Source organism: Penicillium samsonianum (assembly GCF_028829775.1).
Source record: "Penicillium samsonianum strain IBT 33392 chromosome Unknown utg000004l_segment0_segment0, whole genome shotgun sequence".
NCBI classification, from domain to species: domain Eukaryota; kingdom Fungi; phylum Ascomycota; class Eurotiomycetes; order Eurotiales; family Aspergillaceae; genus Penicillium; species Penicillium samsonianum.
In genome coordinates this window covers 4,041,524-4,059,645 of record NW_026643262.1, presented here as the reverse complement: position 1 = coordinate 4,059,645, position 18,122 = coordinate 4,041,524, and the positions used below count along the sequence as shown (strand labels likewise).

The 18,122-nt window shown below is 46.4% G+C and overlaps 6 protein-coding genes across 6 annotated transcripts; 3 read left to right on the top strand and 3 right to left on the bottom strand.

Annotated features, from left to right (window-relative positions):
* Window positions 1–122: 122 nt before the first annotated feature.
* On the bottom strand, window positions 123–3,146 carry N7471_008477 (uncharacterized protein; the record flags this gene model as incomplete). The annotated part of the gene is made up of 4 exons (XM_057281196.1): window positions 123–248; window positions 300–402; window positions 477–1,177; window positions 1,245–3,146. 4 exons carry the CDS (start codon window positions 3,144–3,146, stop codon window positions 123–125), a joined length of 2,832 nt encoding a protein of 943 aa, XP_057135456.1.
* Window positions 3,147–5,381: 2,235 nt separating this feature from the next.
* Window positions 5,382–5,873, bottom strand: N7471_008476 (uncharacterized protein; the record flags this gene model as incomplete). Its single annotated transcript, XM_057281195.1, has 1 exon — window positions 5,382–5,873. The coding sequence occupies one exon, from the start codon at window positions 5,871–5,873 to the stop codon at window positions 5,382–5,384; it is 492 nt and encodes a 163-aa protein (XP_057135455.1).
* A 2,625-nt stretch (window positions 5,874–8,498) lies between these two features.
* N7471_008475 (cytochrome P450) lies at window positions 8,499–10,653 on the top strand. The gene is made up of 7 exons (XM_057281194.1): window positions 8,499–8,965; window positions 9,023–9,205; window positions 9,264–9,598; window positions 9,665–9,786; window positions 9,845–10,128; window positions 10,183–10,284; window positions 10,336–10,653. Exons 1-7 carry the CDS (start codon window positions 8,557–8,559, stop codon window positions 10,521–10,523), a joined length of 1,623 nt encoding a protein of 540 aa, XP_057135454.1. The 5' UTR covers window positions 8,499–8,556; the 3' UTR covers window positions 10,524–10,653.
* Window positions 10,654–11,031: 378 nt separating this feature from the next.
* N7471_008474 (uncharacterized protein) lies at window positions 11,032–11,926 on the top strand (the record flags this gene model as incomplete). Its single annotated transcript, XM_057281193.1, has 2 exons — window positions 11,032–11,471; window positions 11,524–11,926. The coding sequence occupies 2 exons, from the start codon at window positions 11,032–11,034 to the stop codon at window positions 11,924–11,926; spliced, it is 843 nt and encodes a 280-aa protein (XP_057135453.1).
* A 687-nt stretch (window positions 11,927–12,613) lies between these two features.
* Window positions 12,614–15,109, top strand: N7471_008473 (Tetratricopeptide-like helical; the record flags this gene model as incomplete). The annotated part of the gene is made up of 3 exons (XM_057281192.1): window positions 12,614–12,712; window positions 12,781–12,931; window positions 12,985–15,109. Exons 1-3 carry the CDS (start codon window positions 12,634–12,636, stop codon window positions 15,107–15,109), a joined length of 2,355 nt encoding a protein of 784 aa, XP_057135452.1. The 5' UTR covers window positions 12,614–12,633.
* An 823-nt stretch (window positions 15,110–15,932) lies between these two features.
* N7471_008472 (NADP-dependent oxidoreductase) lies at window positions 15,933–17,160 on the bottom strand (the record flags this gene model as incomplete). Its single annotated transcript, XM_057281191.1, has 2 exons — window positions 15,933–16,087; window positions 16,158–17,160. 2 exons carry the CDS (start codon window positions 17,158–17,160, stop codon window positions 16,056–16,058), a joined length of 1,035 nt encoding a protein of 344 aa, XP_057135451.1. The 3' UTR covers window positions 15,933–16,055.
* Window positions 17,161–18,122: the final 962 nt, after the last annotated feature.

Here is an 18,122-nt window from a genome sequence, read left to right as displayed (position 1 = left end):
ACATGTATCCTAGATTGAAGCAACGTGGTCTTCAACCTGTAGATCTCCATATGATTCCCTCCCCATCTTCACTTTTTTTCGGATTTTCCTTCGTGTTCCGTAATGTCGACTTTTTGCAATTCTCAAGGCAAAGCTGGTGATCTGATCGTTGCTTGATCCAGACTTCCTTCAATCGCTCTGGCAAGACGTCGTGCTGCTGTTTGTCTGGGTGTCTCGCGGCCGAACTCATAGTCCGTCAATCGCAGCTCCTATATCGCAGTCAGTGACTACTCAAATCGATAAATGTGAGCTCTTCTTACCTCTGGTGACCAATACTTGTATCGATCGTGGAAACAAATTGAATGGTATCGATTGTTGAACGTGCCGGTATCGCGAGCTTCCTTCTCCTCCCTGTACCAATTCCTATCGAGTAATCAAACCATATTGGCCACTTTCCCACACAAGAACAAGAATTCAGATCAAGGCCGTATACTTACCGATCGTGGTCACGCGTGTCTGGTGTACGGGATGGAACGGGTCGAGTAGGCGGGGACCAGAACGTGCTAGGTGTAAATGTGGAAAGCGGAAGTGTAGCCCCGGAGAATGCAGGTGCACCGGAAGCGCCAGAGCTTGGATTGGGGTTCGCAATCGAGAAAGATGCAGATGGAGCACTCACTGTGCCAGAATTGACCGTACCGGGATTCAAGCCGAATGGACCACTGGGGCGAGGCGTGATTGAACTCTGCACGTCGGACGTCGAGCTGTATGGCCACGAAAGTTGATACCTGGGAGTACTGTTCTGGCCTTGAACTGTAGAATCCACACATAGTACCCCGAAAGGGTTGGCAGATGCACCATTGCACAGAATACCTTGAGGCATGAGGAATGATTGGACATTTGAGCACCCATCAGCCGAACCTGATCCGGGCTGGTTGATTGTTCCAATAGATGGCGTTGTTTCCTTCGCAACATTGAATCGACTCAATGCTCGCAGCCCAGTTTGCAATTTCTCCACCTCACGAGTCAGATGGCCTTGCCAATGTTGCACACCATCGTGTACACCAGCGAAAAGTTGCTCAATTTGGCTGTCGTCCATTTTGGTGACTGTCTGGGTTGTGAAGACGCCATTCAGAGGACCGAGAAGGCAATTCTCGATCCCAAGATTTGCAATGTTGTCAATGAAGATCAAAAGCGCGTTCTACTTCTCGTCAGTATCTTGCAGACAATAAGACAATATGGTCATTGGTTATTTATCATTAACTCACGTTGTAGTACGATTGAAACTGGTCAACGATGTCCGAGGCTGCGAACGGATTGCTGGATGATTCCATGTTCTGAGTCGCTGCCTTAAGCTCTTCCATAGTGACGGTATTGTTCAAAGTTGAAGGAAGGTTTCGTTGGAGGTTGGCAAACAGGCGATCATTTCTCGATTTCTGCATCTTGGCAAGGAAACTTCGATCAAGAGGCAATGGATGACCTCGAAGGAAGCTACGACTCATAGGCAATGGGTGGCCTCGCTTGTGGGAAGCACTCAACTCATCTACCTTCGCCAGTAGACTGCTTTTCATTCTGTCAAGATGAGGCGAAATGATAGTTCGCATTATCACAGCAGACGTGTGTTCATCCGTAAGATAGTCCAGCAGAAGCGACACAAAGTCTCGGGTGGACTCCCATGATTTCAACAAATGGGCTCGAGCAATTTCCTCCCAAGGCTGCGACTGGTCCCGGAAGAGGCTACCAACCACTAGCTGACTGGCGTTTCCTGGGAATTCAACTCCTCTGCCGCGGGAAATTCGTCTAATGACCTCGAGTTCGAAATTTGAGCGGCTCCTGTGTTCCGGCTGTCTGATATTTGTGTAAGGGTTGCAAGGGTTTGGCAACGAAATTATCTGATTGCTGACCCCATGAATGAATTGACGGCTCCCGGAAATTTCCATAACATCTGCAAAATCTTCGTTCAAGTCACGAACGATAGCACGAAGACGTCGAGGGTCGTGAGTCTTGGATTCATCATCATCCATTCGGGTAGCAAAGAAGTCGTCGGTGTACATGCCACTCAATGCTTGTTCGGTTATGCGCTGGAAAGCACTGCTCAGATTGAAAAGGAATGCTTTCTGTTGATGAACAGTCGCTCGGGGAACACTTAGCTTGGCCAGCCCCGATTGGCTCTTCATAATGCTTTTATCGATTTCAGAAACCAGACCTGGGAGGCTGCTTCGAACTTGATTCACAAAAAGAGTACTCAGTCGACGCCGGAGGTTGCTAGTCCCTATGAATTGTTTTGCCACAGTTTTCCAATCTCCGCTGTCGAAGAAATCCTTCTCCTTCTCGTCTCTCTCTTCGTCTGGCACATCTCGTGTCTCGTATGATCGGGTGCACACCAAATGCAAGCCCAGCGGCCGTTTGGACATTTCCTCTTTGACAGCCTTCAACCATAACTTCTCCTCGTCTGATGATGCTTCGAGTGTATCGAGATGGGTGATAATTCCTAGGATCCGCTTTCGCTCCCGATCATACTTGTCAGCAAAATCGTTGATCTTTTGACCACAAATGTCGATTTTGGCCGATACCACAGTGAGGATGATGGTGCGTGCATTCAGCACGTACTTTTCAATGCGAAGACGGCCATGACTCTTCTCTCGATCTTCGATGTCCAGGCCTTCTGTGAAGTAAAGCCTAGGCATATCGATAAGGGTCAGATCAGGTTGATCGGGACCAGAAATCTCGACTTTCATCACATCGTCGCTGAATCCATCCTCGGCAGAGGGTTTAATAAATTCCGTAGCTTGCTCAATCAGTGACACTGACTGCTCAGTACTGTCATGAACAGAGGGCACAAATTCCTTGAGTTGCTGGATGTCTACGTCGTTTTTCTTCGATGGACCAGGTTGGATGCTCACTTTGAAGCGGGGAGTTGGATGGCGGCGTAATATGATCTCCGTAACAAACCCAGTGTAAAAGTCATTCCTCACTGGAAAGCCCACGCGAGAAATTGCCTCGATAATAGAGCGCTTGGCGTTTGACTTGGAACCACAAATAATCATCTGCGGCAAGTCAACGAGCTCACCGACACCAAGGCCTCGTAGTTTATCGATCGTATCAAGAAGGGGGGCTTGATTTGTCTGTCGCTGAGGCAGAGCCCCGTCGGGCTCGGCTGGAGCAGACATGGTAAGATTTAGATGTAGCAGATAGGTAGCAGGTAGAAATAAAGATAGAATGAGTCGCATGTGGTTGAATGTAGAAAGGATAAAGAAGATGGGAAGATGGGAAGACGGGAGGATGGGAGGAAGCAAAAAGAGAACGGAAGAAACCTTGGAAGAAGAATGCATCTTATATTGGAGCAAACGACCGCCTCAGGCTAGCTAAAGTAAACGTCAACAAAGCCTCAAACGATCGTCATGGCGATGGCATCTATCGACGTGTTATTGCGTGCCTGTATAAACATCTACCTTCATACCTTCTCTACTGCCATAGTATCATTCAGCACCCTCTTAGTTGAAGCTGTTAATCATCTATTCCAATCCTCTGCTGTCCAACCACGAAGAACATCAGGCTTGTTGCTCAGGCTCTTAGACCTCTGTTTGCTTTACCTTCCTTTGTTATCTGTATATATAACCTGTACCTATGGTGCTTAGCTTCAATCAAAGATCATGGGTGATATACGTCTTCTTCTCACCCCCTCTATTTTTATATAGACAGGACAGGACCCCTTTACCTTGACACACTTGCTGGCTTTTTGTCCTCAGTCATTAAATCCAAGGGCAGAGTATAAATGAGCAGCTTGGAACCTATATCTCACATGGGAGAATCGGACGGTGCCAGACAACACGCAGATGAGCATTTTCCCAAGTATAGATGGATATGCCAGTACGATCGATGCCTTGCTCAAATATACGGTAGGAAGCAGTCATGAGTTAGCGCCTTAGCCCATTATATGATGTATGTTTAGCCAGGACACTTTCAAAAGGGGGAATGCGAACCTTTAAAGGTAGGTAATATAAAGAACAACTGAGTATTGGCTAATGGGAACAATAGGTCTCGAATTCGCTCTCCAGTGGGAACATCAAAGCCGAGGGTGAACCGTTAGTAAAGGTCAAAGAAGCTAGAGACGGTGATTACGGGAGTGAAGCCGAGGACGACGAGGTTAAGAATTCTAAGGATGTTAGACCGACCACGGAGTCGGTAGCTACGTGGCTGGGCAGTCTGCCAAAAGGCCAAAAGATTATCAGCGAAGTTATGACATACAAGATATTGTTGCCTCATGCCCCTAATGTGTGCACTCAAAATTGCTCCGCTGCTGTGAGGGTATTAGAGGAAGATACAGAGATTTCTTATGGATCGGATGGGTCAGGCGTTGCTTTTCTCGTTTCCATTTGGGGACGAGAATCCAGGCATCGAGGAGCTCTATCCTAATTCGATGATTTCTTATTTGAGAGGTGTTAATTTAATAATCCCAGCCTGGTCTTCAAATTGTCTCAGTCATTGAACCAGGTTCAGATGTGGACAGATGTAGAAGGGCGGCGATTGGTAGAAGTCCTCATCAGTAAATAAGCGCCTGGTGAAGATCCTACAATGAAAGTTCCATGTTGCTACCAACCCGCTTTCGTGTGACCTAAGCTCTATGGTAGTCGATATGGTTATCATAGAATGGCTAGTGGTCCTGTATATGTGTTGAAGGGGCTGGTTTGTTTCCTGCGAGTAAGAATCGAAGTGTAGGACACCGTTGGGACCCCAGGTATCGCTTCGTTGTGCCGGCCCTTACAAGTATTTGAAAAGACGACATTGATCGGTTGGTGTAAGGGCAAGACAAGGACATATTCGCAGTGACCCCTCGCTATGTCTACACAATGCGGGATTGGCGTCCAGAAGTGGGCGTAGAGAAAGCATCCATCGATAATTTGATTCTGAGGGGTGTAGATACCAGCAGAGTTGACAGTAAGTCCAATGCGGGCTCACGAGACGATGGAGAAACTCGGCTCGGGATCCCCCATAGGAGTCGCAGGTAATAAGGTACTATTGTTCATCTCGCGGTGGCCGGTGGTGCTCTATTCTCTTTGAAGTCGGTCGCTGCAGTAGTTCAGTCTCAAGCCCGCAGTCGCAACCGTATTGACCTACACAGAAATAGTAACTACCCATAGCAACGTCTTTATATATATAGGCTTCTAATTCTCAAGGCTGCGTGCAAATTTACGTCCAAAATCTTGCCGTGGACTTCATTGCTGGTTGTGCTATCTTTGGCCCAAAACTCTCCAAAACTTCTGTGATTTAGGCGGCCCTCGTCTTGTATTAACTGGAAACATATCTGCTATGAGAGTTTTTTCACCTCTCTTGATTTCATTCTTTGGGGGCTCTCATCCGAAATCCCGAAGACAAGTACATGTATACACTTCTTCTCAACAGCTTTAGGAGCTCGCCGCCCTCTCCAGCAGCCCCCTATCAAAGTAACATTTTATTTGCCAAATTTGTAGGCCATCCGTGCCGGATCCTTCCTCAGATTCGGCAATCTCATAGACAAAGGCTTGGGGCAGCGGTACTATTCCCTTTCCATCTTTGAGATGCAAGTTGTTCGTAGTCTCCACAATGGCGGTATGCTTGCCAGATGTTTCATCACTCAAAACAACGATTGAGATTAAGTCGTGCGCACAACGCTCGAATTGTCCGTAGAGATCGATGTAGTAGTTCCAAATCTCTTTGGCCCCACAGATGACAGATCGATCAGTGTTCACCAGGGTCGCGGTAGACGCGTAGTATTTGGTCGGGGGTGTGGTGGTTTTGGCGATGCTGAAGTCCACCGCATATTTTGTGTACCATGAGAGAATTGGGTTGGTCGAGAATACTGAGGGTGGGTTGGCGAGATTTAAAGGCCCTTTGACCACGGTGGTAGTGACGCTCATGGTTAAGAGTATGATCAATCGAAGAATAGACTGTGATGAATGGATGAAAATTGTAAGAGAGCAAGAACAGTTCAAATTATTACTTTCTAATAAAAAATACTATGACGTTAAGAGGCCAGTATAAAGTGGAAGCTTATCATAAATATTACCTTGTAAACGGCTAGTTATGTACATAACTATTATAACGGGTTGATACCTCGGAGAATCCGACCTCGGGTTGCTCCCGAGGTCGCGAAGAACTACCCAACCGGCCCTTACATTATTTTTGCAAAAATTACAGACCCTCGTCCGCGGGGCATAGCGGCCAAAGGCTGGAGGCCTGATTTTCAGGGGTGCCTAAATAACATTAATGCCGGGATTTGATGAATCTGAGGATTTGTGTGGTGGGAATAGCTTCGAAAGCGGTCTGAAATCAAGTATAATTCAGGCATGATTCAGGCAGCAACACTGAAAAATTAGGCCTCAGGCCTCCGGCCTTTGGCCGCTACACAGCCACCCAAATGACACATGTTTTTTCAATTCCACCATTTCACTTTGATCCCAAACCACACCAACAATGCCTAAATCCAATAAAGATATAGAGAATCAGATTCTAAAAGCTCTTGACTCGCTCTCGGAGCAAACCAAGCCTAACATCGCCAAAACTGCGCGAGAATTCGGGGTTCCTGCAACTCGCCTTCGTCGGCGCTTGAAAGGTGGAAAATCGCTCTTTGAACGACAACCCAATGGCCGGAAGCTTAACTCTGTACAAGAGAAGGCTTTGTGTGAATACATTGACGCGATCGGAGCATCAATAACTCGTCAGCAAATTACTATTGCCGCCAATTCGATTCTTGAAAAAGACCACCATGACGAAACCACACCACCCCCACAAATTGGCGATCACTGGCTACAACGTTTTCTTAAACGTAATCCTGAATACAATGTACGATGCCGGCGAGTCTCCGATCGGCGAGCTCTCGACGTTGAAAGAATAAGAAGCATTAGCCCTCGTCTCACTCAGGACGATCCCACCACTCAACGCCTCAAAGAAGGGTTAGCAAAGCTTGCGAAGGGTGCTGAGGCACAGGCTGCTTTAGCTCTCCAGCTACGGCGGGAATTGGATTCAATGCAAGCGATTATGGGGGTGCGCCACGCCCAGCATGACGCTTCTCGTCGTCATTTACGAATCACCGGTATCATCAATTCAAACCAACTCGAAGAAATCAAACGAATGGAGTATGAAATGAGCGAAAAAGCCGACCAAGAAAAAACGAAGCGGAAGTGGAAGAAGGTGTTGATTGAAATTAGGAAACATGGAAGGGCCAAGAAACGTTCTGGGAATTGATTTTTTGTTTGTATATTAGTAGTATTGTATCTAATTGATCTATTATCTATTTAAAATTAATTAATATGCTACGTGGTGGTGTATGAAATGGTGGTTGAAGCAAAATGTATAAAAGGAACTATCATTTGGGTGGCAGACCCGACCCTCCGTAAAGAGGGCCTGTAATCTTTGTAAAAATCATGTAAGGGCCGGCCACCATCTAGCAATACTAAGTATAAAAATAGCTGTAATGTAGTAAAATCGATTGATACCACACTCCTTACAGCAGCTCTTAGTGCTACAGTAGTATTGTCGACATCACAGTATTTACTAGCATCTTACTCAAGATACGTAGCGCTACTTAAAATTGGTAGCGGCTATGTAGCAACTACTGACAGAAATATGCAGCACGACAATATATAGTACCATTTAGTGGTATAGAACTCTCTAACTAGAATGGCAAAATTAAGAATTTTAACGGACATGCTAACAAACAATAATATACACTTTTACATAGGATCTATAGTCATGATTTTTTGAGTAAAATACCCTATATCCATATATTCAATCTCGATATTCGACGATCATCATTAAAAGTAAAGAAATTGACTCGTTACATAGCCCTACGAGTGCTGAACGCTGCCGTCGCCGCGCATACGCCTAATGGCACCCGCTGGAGGATTACGAGGAAACCATTACTTGTTACCGCAGCATCCGGCATAGTCTGCTCAGATCAGTATTTCTGCCTTCGAGGTTGTTTCCCGGGGGATAAGCCTTACATCTCAAGATGCTGACTGCTTGTGGTAGCTCATACCCACGGAACAGCTTGACAGGCTTCACGTTACACACTCCTTCCAAATAAGCGAGTGCTTTGCCGGCATCTCGCTCTATAAGACCAGCGAATTTGTGTAAGGTACCAGGAAATAGTGACCCAGCTTGGAAATGCAACGCGTGTGGCGGTAACTGCGGTGTCGACATCCTGCTCAACTGCTCGATGCAGGATGCAGGATGCAAGCGAAGGTGGCGGCCCTAAGTGGGTTAGTAGTGTACAAAGTACGATATCTCAACTTAGCGCCAGACCACGATCCACAATGCCAGCCAGCCACAAACTACTGTACCACCCAATTTCAGGGCTGTCGAGTATTCACCGTCTTGTGTGTGGGTCGATCGGTCTATGTTGTACAGCATCGAGCACTAATATCTGCATTCATTGGAGAATCTCCCGACCAACCGGAATCTCAATGATTATTGTTGATTACCCTACTTAGCTTCCATGGAACCATGTGGTGCTTTCTTTCTTTTCTTATTCTTGACCTATCCTTTAACCCCGCCCAAGTAGGATAGCTAGGTCGCTTTTGTTATAGGAATCGTGTCGTGATGGATCTTGCTCGGAATTCCCAGGCTCTCTTAGCCTTGGGTAGTGGTGTTACTCTCCACCATCTGTTCTACCGCTTGAGCGAATGGGATACGAGATCTCCATTTCTGTTGGTTTCGTATATTTTTGCCTTGGTCGCTGGGAGTGTCGGCATTTGGCTTCTAAGCAGCCGAACGGAAGTTGTCGTCCCATTCTCCCCAAATGAATTCCGAAGGTTTTGGCTTTATCACATCCTCGGTGTCTACAGCAGCATGCTGGTCTACCGGGGATTCTTCCACAGACTGGGAAAATTTCCTGGTCCTTTCCTTGCGCGCTTGTCCAACGTCTATCTGACAATGATGTCTTCCAAACTTCATCTCTACGAGGAGATTGGCAAGCTTCATGAGACATATGGGGACTATGTTCGAACAGGTAATGCGACAACTCTTCTTTTGCGGAGTATACTTTCTAAGTACTCCTCGAATTTAGGTCCGACCGAACTCTCAATCACAGATCCTGCAGCAGTCCAGGCGATTTATAGTATCCAGTCCAAGGCTACGAAAGGCCCTTGGTATACATTGCTCGACCCACGAGTTTGCCTATCCTTCACCAGAGACAAGCAAGAACATGCGCGCCGCCGGAAAGTTTGGGATCGGGGATTTAGTACCAAGGGTAATATCTATTTGGATCATTCAACGAAGAATGTACACTAACCTCAAACTCCCGTTAGCAATCCGCGCCTATGAACCAGTCGTTGCAGGATACGCCCAGCAACTTGTGGAAGTTGTGGAGCGAGACCTTGCCAGTCCAATTGATATGACGCGGTGGTTCAGCTACTATGCGTTTGATGTGATGGGAAGGCTGGCTTTTGGAAAATCATTCAATATGATTGCCGAAGGCAAAGAGGCTTATTTTCTGAAGACAATTCGGACGGATATGACAAACATTGGCCATCTTAAACACATGCCCTGGATATTCCCCATCGTCATGAATATTCCGCTCCTAAACGCAAACAACCAGAGGTTTTGGAAGTGGATTGAAAGCCAGTTCCTGGAAAGGAGTGCTGTAAGTGTTCGATAGTTCGATAGTTCGATAATTGGGTATAGACGCTAAGCTAATCCCTATTTATAGAAAGAACCAGAGCAGCGAGATATATTTTCTTGGATTCTTGATGAGTATAAGAAAGGGCCCCAGTCACCCCAAGATACGCTTAACCTCCATGGAGATGGCTATTTAATTATTGTGGCGGGAAGGTGAGAAACTAGAAACTCTTGATTCCTTTGAATGTTCCCCTTTGTTTACCCTGACTAGTGACACGACTTCTACAATTCTATCACATCTTTGGTTCCATCTTGCCAGTGACCAGGCTTTAGTTCAAAGGCTTCAGAAGGAGATTGACGAACTAAAGGAGCTGAACGATGATACGATCTCCAAGATCGATCTTCTTGATGCCGCAATTCACGAGACCCTTAGATTGCACCCAGCGGTTCCTTCTGGTCTTCAGAGACTCACACCACCACAGGGTATGACCATTGGCAATACATATGTTCCTGGAAACACTATTGTCCAAGTGCCTTTATATACAATGTTCAGAGGTCAGTTCATTTATGGGTCCAAGCCTTTATCAGGCTCTAATTTAGTCTTACCAGACCCACGGGCGTTCGAGAGTCCAAACGAGTTCATTGCGGAACGCTGGACTACCAATCCCGAACTTGTCAAGGATAGATCCGTGTACATTCCATTCAATATAGGTCAGTTGTGGTGGTGTATACATGATTATAACTGTGCTTATCAAATCATAGGACCGTGGGCCTGTGTTGGTAAGCGGCTTGCACTCATGGAGCTCCGGCGAGTGACTGCAGAGCTCCTTCTTCGGTACGACATTTCCTTTGCTCCAGGCAAAGTCAACGATGCCTTTTTAATGGACGGGAAAGATACGTTTACCCTTACTGCTGCACCGCTATTATTGAACTTCATCAAGAGGCAGTAAGCTACAACTGGAGCCGAGATAGCTATATCTAAACTATATCTTACTTATTTTACATGGTGTGAAACTGTTGTCCAGTTACCAGCCATGAAGTCGACGCTAAATACCAATATGCAAGTGTGCGACAACCTTGGAACAAGTTCCTGAAGCAAAGGAATTCTAACATAAAAGCTAAGGATACTAGTCACAAATAGTAGTTAGCGAGCAATGAGTACACATAACTAGAAAGCCGGTGGGGCGAGTTTCTTAGCAGATGCCCTTACGAAATGCAGTAAGCAACGCACGCGCTTTCTCGCGCTCTTATGATATGTGCATTGCTTTTTAGCCTCATAGCCCCGCAAATAGCAGTCCGACACGTATTAGCGGCTTCAGCTGCCCCGCGGCCGACGTTCCATAGTCACCATTTTGCTTTAAAGCGCCCAAGTGATCAGTATCATCGTGATTTTGTCTGATATACATCAAGTTACTCGAAATACGCCTCGCACGACTGTGTCGTCCCAATTTTAAATAGATGGATCCGTTCAGCATCACCGCTGGTGCTATTGGAATTACAGGTTTCGCTTTATCCAGCATCAGTAATCTTCGGCGTATTATCGATGGCCTTGAGGAAGCAAACGATGTGATGCAGGATGTTACATCCAACTTAGAAGCCATACAGCTTCCGCTTTCCGCTCTCGAGAATCTTCGGATTTCCGATAGAACAACCTGTGACGAAACGAAAGAGGATTTGAAGAAGACTGGGGTCGCTGAAGCCGTGAATAACTGTGGGCAGGCATGCGCGGGGTTTTCAAAGAAACTTGAGCAGTGGACGAAGCATTCCAATACTACGAAGCTTTCCCTCAGGGATCGACTATCAGTCGGCTTGTGGAACAAGGAAAAAATTCAGACATTCAGGACGCAGGTTCTTTCTTGTCAGGCTATCGTCCAGTTCGCCATAGACAGCGCCCACTTGTACGTGATTAAGTTTTATGCTAGAGAAAATGTACTAATATATTGATTCAAGGCTTATCCTGGTCCGATCCGAAAGTGCGTCTAAAACTGCTCGGCAAGATACAGAGAAGCAGCTTCGAGTTCTCGACGCTGCTATCAAGGAGCATATCGAACTCACAAAGAGAAAGCAAGACGAAACCTTGCGACGCAAGAAGGAACTTGAAAGTCCCGGGGACGAAGATGAGGATGAGGACGGCGGCGCTCAGCGAACTCTAGCGATCCAAGAGACTGAAGAGCAATCACGCGTACTGCAAGCCGAGCAAACTGCCTCTAGGACTGTGTCCCAAATACTTTCGAAATTATCCGTCCCGCAGGTCACCAACACATACCACACTGATTTTTCAGGTAGCCACAATATGGGCTTCCAGTTCGGTCACAATACCGGTACGATCAATTGGACTAGTGGTCGCAGCTAAGAGAGCATTATTCGGATTTGTACTCCCGGTTGGGCCATGCGTTGAGCCGAGCATTAGGAAACGTGACTTGGCGATCTCGCAGTTCCTGGGAGCTTGTTGGGCATCTGAAACCTGCAGGCCTCAAAAATGGCGCTTGCAAGGACTGGGGCATCATATGCTAGCTCGCCTATGGCAATAACCAGCTTGTGACCTTGTATTTCTTGTACTGTGCATTTGGGGCAGTTGGTAGCGGTAGGCTCTTGCAGTACTTTAAAGTGATTATGTCAAAGCCTGCTCTTATCTGGGGGGATATGGCTGGTTATCAAGTATTGCGCTTGATCTTACATAGTGTTGCATGATCCCATCTTCCATGGGTGCCTGAGTATACCGGGTTTTTTGTTAGCTTTAGGGTATAAATACCCTGCTCTCCATAGATTCAATGAATCACGATTCTTCTTCTTCTCTTTCCTCGATCTCTACAGCAGAAGCTGTAAACATAGTGTCCTGGCTCGCGTTGATCCAGTTCCCGGGAAGCTGGTAATCCCAATCTACGCAGGATCAACAGAATGCTCAACGTGAGCTGTCGGCCAATCTGATTCCCTATCTTAGCGCCGTGGAGTCACCTGATGTTGGACTCTGGGGCTGACGACGTGCCCCTCCCCTCCTACAGCTGAGAGTCAGACAAATAATCTTTCGCAAAAATACAAGGGACGTACGGTTATTTGATCATGGCAACGACATCATTCCGTGGCTACAACAAAGGTCTCCAGATTGGATTCAACAGTGGACCGATCAATCTGCCTCCAGGTGAGTCGGGCACTAGACACGACCCCGGGGTCAAGATCGACTGACTAACCGCCGCTTCTCACCCTTAGAGCGGCCGGAAACCCCACCCAACCCGTTATCGACTGTCCCATTCGCGCGAGACCAGCAGTTTGTCAGTCGTGACACGCTACTTCGTCGGATTCACGAGGAAAGCTTAGTCCCGGGGTCGAGGATAGCACTTGTTGGCTTTGGCGGTGTTGGGTGAGTGCATGTATAGGGCGGCTCTTACGTGATCTATTGCTTATAACTCGAAGGAAGTCGCAACTTGCTGTCGAATACTCCTACCAGGTCCGATCCCAATCGCCGGAAACATGGGTTTTCTGGGTGCATGCGAGTAACGAATCCCGGTTCGAGCAAAGCTTCCGGAACATCGCAGAACGTGTTAAAATCCCGGGTCGTCAGGATCCTACAGTGAATGTATTCGAACTCGTCGAGAACTGGCTCTGCGATGAGAAGAGAAAATGGGTTTGCATCGTTGATAATGTCGATGACGGTCAGCTTCTTTCGACGAGAAGCTCAGCAAGCGCCTCGAACAAACCATTCTTGGAGTATATTCCTAAAAGCCAAAATGGATATGTCATCATAACTAGTCGATCGAGAAAGGTAGCGTTAAGGATTGTCGATCATAAGGGCCTTGTTGAGGTTAAACCCATGGAAAGATCCGAAGCACTAGAGCTTCTCCAAAGAAAGCTTGAGCCAGCGGAAAGCCAAGGAAGTGAACAGTTAGTGAACGTGTTGGAGTTCATGCCGCTAGCGATCGTACAAGCCGCTAGCTATATTCGAAATCGGGCGCCACGCTGTTCGGTAGCACAATACCTGAGCGACTTCCAGAGGAGTGACCTTAAAGCGACAAAGCTTCTAAAAGAAGAGGCTGGTCACCATTACCGGGACTGGGAAGCAAAGAACTCAATTTTGGTGACGTGGCAAATGTCATTCGATCATATACGCCAAATCAAGCCATCTGCAGCAGATCTGCTTTCTCTTATGAGCTTTTTTGATCGACAAGGGATCTCAGAGAACCTTCTCCGGCATCAACCTACCGCCGATAACACATCAACCTCGGAGCTTAGTGACGGGGAGACATCTGAATCTGATATGGGCCCTGATTTTGAAGACGACGTCACAACACTAAGGGATTATTCATTTATATCTATTAGTGGGAGCAGCACCTTTACGATGCATCGGCTAGTGCAACTGACTACGCGCGCGTGGTTAAATTCTCATGGACAAATAGACCAATGGAGGGATAAATTCATTAGCACCTTATACGACGAGTTTCCTACCGGAGAATACGAAGATTGGGAGAGGTGCAGGCCACTCTTTCCTCATGTCAAATCCGCAATGTTACAACGGCCAACATCACCTGAGATTCAACTGCAATGGGCTACGTTACTTTATAAGGGTGCATGGTATGCGTTGAGAATCGGTAACATCGCGGATATAAGAGAAATGGCATCAAAATCAAGAGACCAAAGAAAGATTTTATTAGGTGATAAACACCAAGAATTTCTTGATAGCACAAACATGTTGGCAATAGGATACTGGTATGACGGTCGGTCCCAAGAGGCCGAGCAGCTCCAACTACAGCTGCTGGAGACGACTAGGACGAAGCTCGGCGAGGATCACCGCGACACGTTAACGGATATGGCCAACCTAGCAATGACGTATTTAAACCAGAACCGGTGGGAGGAGGCCGAGCAGCTCCAAGTGCAGGTGATGGAGACGAGAAAGGCGAAGTTCGGCGAGAATCATTCCGACACGATTTCGGCTATGGACCATCTAGCGGTAACGTTTATGAAGCAGGGCCGGTGGGATGAGGCCGAGCAGCTCCAAGTGCAGGTGATAGAGACGAGAAAGGCGAAGTTCGGCGAGGATCATCCCGACACGATTTCGGTTATGGCCAACCTAGCAATGACGTATTTAAACCAGAACCGGTGGGAGGAGGCCGAGCAGCTCCAAGTGCAGGCGATGGAGACGAGAAAGGCGAAGTTCGGCGCGGACCATCCTCAGACTCTTGGGGATATAGCCAACCTAGCGGTGATATACTGGAAGCAGGGCCGGTGGGATGAGGCCGAAGCGCTCCACGTGCAGTTGATGGAGACCCGTAAGACGAAGCTCGGCAAGGATCATCCCCACACGCTGGATACTATGTCTATTCTCGCTTCCACCTGGAAATATTTAGGTCGCGATGCTGAAGCCATCAATTTGCTTCGAGATTGCTTCGCCAAGCAGAAACAAATATTGGGCCTGAACCATACGGAGACTGTATATAGTTCCGAAAGATTGCTGGAATGGGAAACATCTCAACAAAAGGGCGCAAGAAGCGCAGTCAAACGATCGTTTTACAAGCTGGTAGCGAACTGGAGGAGAAGAAGATAAAGACAGAGAAATAGGAAGGAGAAGCCTTCTCTCCACAAACAAATAAGCAGTACCCAGTCTGAAGAATCAAGCACCAACAAGCAGGTGCCAACAATACGGACGGAAGTTCTAAATATGAATACCTATGTAAATAAGCAAGTTAGATACTTGAACATCACATGTTCACATACAATTTCTGCTTTATATCCATGTTAACTTCATAAAACGATCTTTCCCATCATATATTGCCTTAGGTGCGCACTGCTCGAGATGGATTGACCTTACCGCTTGGTGAACATTGCTGCCAAAAGGTTGAGGGCAAAGCTAAAGGAGAGTCGTTAACAAGCGAGCTAAGGGGCTGTGAGATGCCTGTATCCTTGACACAGGGAGTACTACAGATAATTTTCATAACCTCCTATCACATGATAATGTCTTCCAATACGATTCAATACTTGAAAACGAACCAAGTCAAAACATGGAAATGGATTGCATGTATCGGAATATGGTTGAAGGTATATTATTGTATGAGAGCAAAGTGGCGAAGCTGATCTCGATCCATCCTGTAGTGAGGCCCAAGGGTCCGTCATGAATAGATGGAAATTGTAAGAGCAAGAACATTCAAATTACTGCTTTCTGAAAGGAACATTGTGACACTAAAGGCCAAGACCAAGCGGAAGATCGGCACAAATATCAGTTTATGAACGGCCTCCTGGTTAACTATTATTAGGACTGTCGGGATTCCCAAGGTCAACAGCATTCAACATGAACGCTATAATTTGTCCTGGTATCGAAGCTGCTAATGGTGGATGGTGTTAGATAATTTATTATTAAAAAAGAAACGTGTCTGAGCTATATGAGAGACTAGATATACACCAATCTGAACAAAAGTATCAGGTCAAGAAATAAATAGAGACTGCTCTAGAGGAAGCATCGGCGAACCTGTGTACCATGAAGATCTTTGTAGCTCTCAAGGAGCTTTTACCTCAACAAGCAGTTTTCCTGTGAGATGTTTAGTATAAATGCATTGGATGTAGGGAGTAGGCACATGGCCCTCAAAAGCAAAGCTTACCTGTATTCATCCCATGATACAGTTGCATCAAGGCGGTTTCCGCTTGCGATAAACCCCCACGCACAATGGTTTCCCTCCGTTGCAACCGACCTTCCACAAGCCATTGACTGAGCTTCCGTCTGACTTCAGGTATCTTATCCAAATGATCAAAGATAAGGAAGCCTTCCATGCGAATCCGCATCGTCCATAGCATCGTGTAGTTCTTTGGCCCTTGAACCTCTTTTTCATTGTATTGACTGACACCACCGCACATGACAAATCGAGCGTTCTTGTTGGCGCAGAGAAGAGCTAAGTCAAGGACTTCTCCTCCGACATTGTCGTAAAAGATATCAATCTTTCCTTCCGTCAAACCTTTGAACTTTTGGGCGAAATCTTCGCTCTTGTAGTTCAACGCCCCATCAAATTTGAGATCATCAACTAACCAACGGCACTTCTCATCCGAACCAGTAATTCCGTACACCGTGGCACCGTGGATCTTTGCAATCTGTCCAGCAATAGACCCTACCGCTCCTGCTGCTCCAGAGACAACCACAAAGTCCCCGGGCTTGACATTGCCAACTTCGACCATGCCCACGTACGCAGTGATTCCTGTGAAGCCAAGGACACTTAAATAATCAGTTAAGCGGCCTCCATCCGTAGGATCAGGCGTAGGCACAGCTTGCAGGGACTCTTCGTTAGCAATTCCCTTCTCAGTCCAGCCCATCATAGTGAAAGCATAGGAGCCAACTGGAAACTTCTGTGACCGCGAGGCAGTCACACGTCCCAAAACATGGCCACGCATGATTTCGCCGATTGCAACTGGAGGGATGTACGATGGTACATCGTCCAACCAGCCACGCATCCCAGGATCCAGACTTAGATAAAGGCTTTCTAAGACAACATCTCCGTCTTGAAGTTCTGCTGGAGTGGGGGAAGGATGCTTTCGTATAGCAAAGGTCTCCCCAGGAACAATATTTCCCTCGGGGCGCTGTTGAAGATGGACTGCGATATGTTCGGAAGACATCTGTAGAAAACTTAACATGAATATGACGAAAATACAAGAAAAGCAAGCTCAATACGACCTCACCTGTTCAGATAATCGCTTATGCGATAGAAATATGTTTCAAAGAGTTGAGGTATTGTTGAACAAATTGTTGAATAGTACACAGAGGAACTATACTGTAACAGATGGAATAAATATTTCGCAAAGTGATTGGAACTATAGGAGTAGCGCCAGAAATGAACTTTAAAACTGTCTAATCTCTTCATACCTAGAAAGAAGCCCATATTTATAGATTTCTCTTCCTCCCCTGTAGATATGTTGTACAGAAACCCCTGAATATGGATTTGTAATGGTTTCAGCAAGGAGACAAAGAATGAGCGGTGACAGCACTATATGTTGGATTCTCCCAAATTCCATTGGCTCGAGCAGCCTGAATTGAAATGATTTCCTGCGATAAACATGATGCAAGTTTTATACAAAGAAAGAATAGGAATACTGGATTATGGAAACTTATAAGTATTCCTCTACTCCGTCGACAAGCCGTAGCATCCCCCATATCACCGAGCTACGGGCTCTTTTTGGTTGATCAACCCACCTAAGACCTCGGGAAAGCACCTCATATCCATTCTGATTGGCTGAAACTGAAAGTTGGTTTATAAATCAGACCTCGGAATCATCCGAGGATGATCTACGTCATAGGGCGTCCATAATAATAATGTTGAAGCACCATCCGCTTTACCCGTATATGGTATTAATTTTTTTCATTATCAGAAAGCTACTCATGGTATCTGTTATGCAGAACTATCGTAGCGAATTGGTACTGATTCCAAAGAGAGACATAGTACGAGTAGAGGTAACTCCGCGTTGATCGGATAGCTTCCAAGGTTGCTCTGTAAATATGTGCCTCAAGGGCCTGGCATCTGTAAGTACTTGGTAAACTTGAAATGTGTTCAGGTTCGTTCAATTTGTGCTCTGTTGTAACC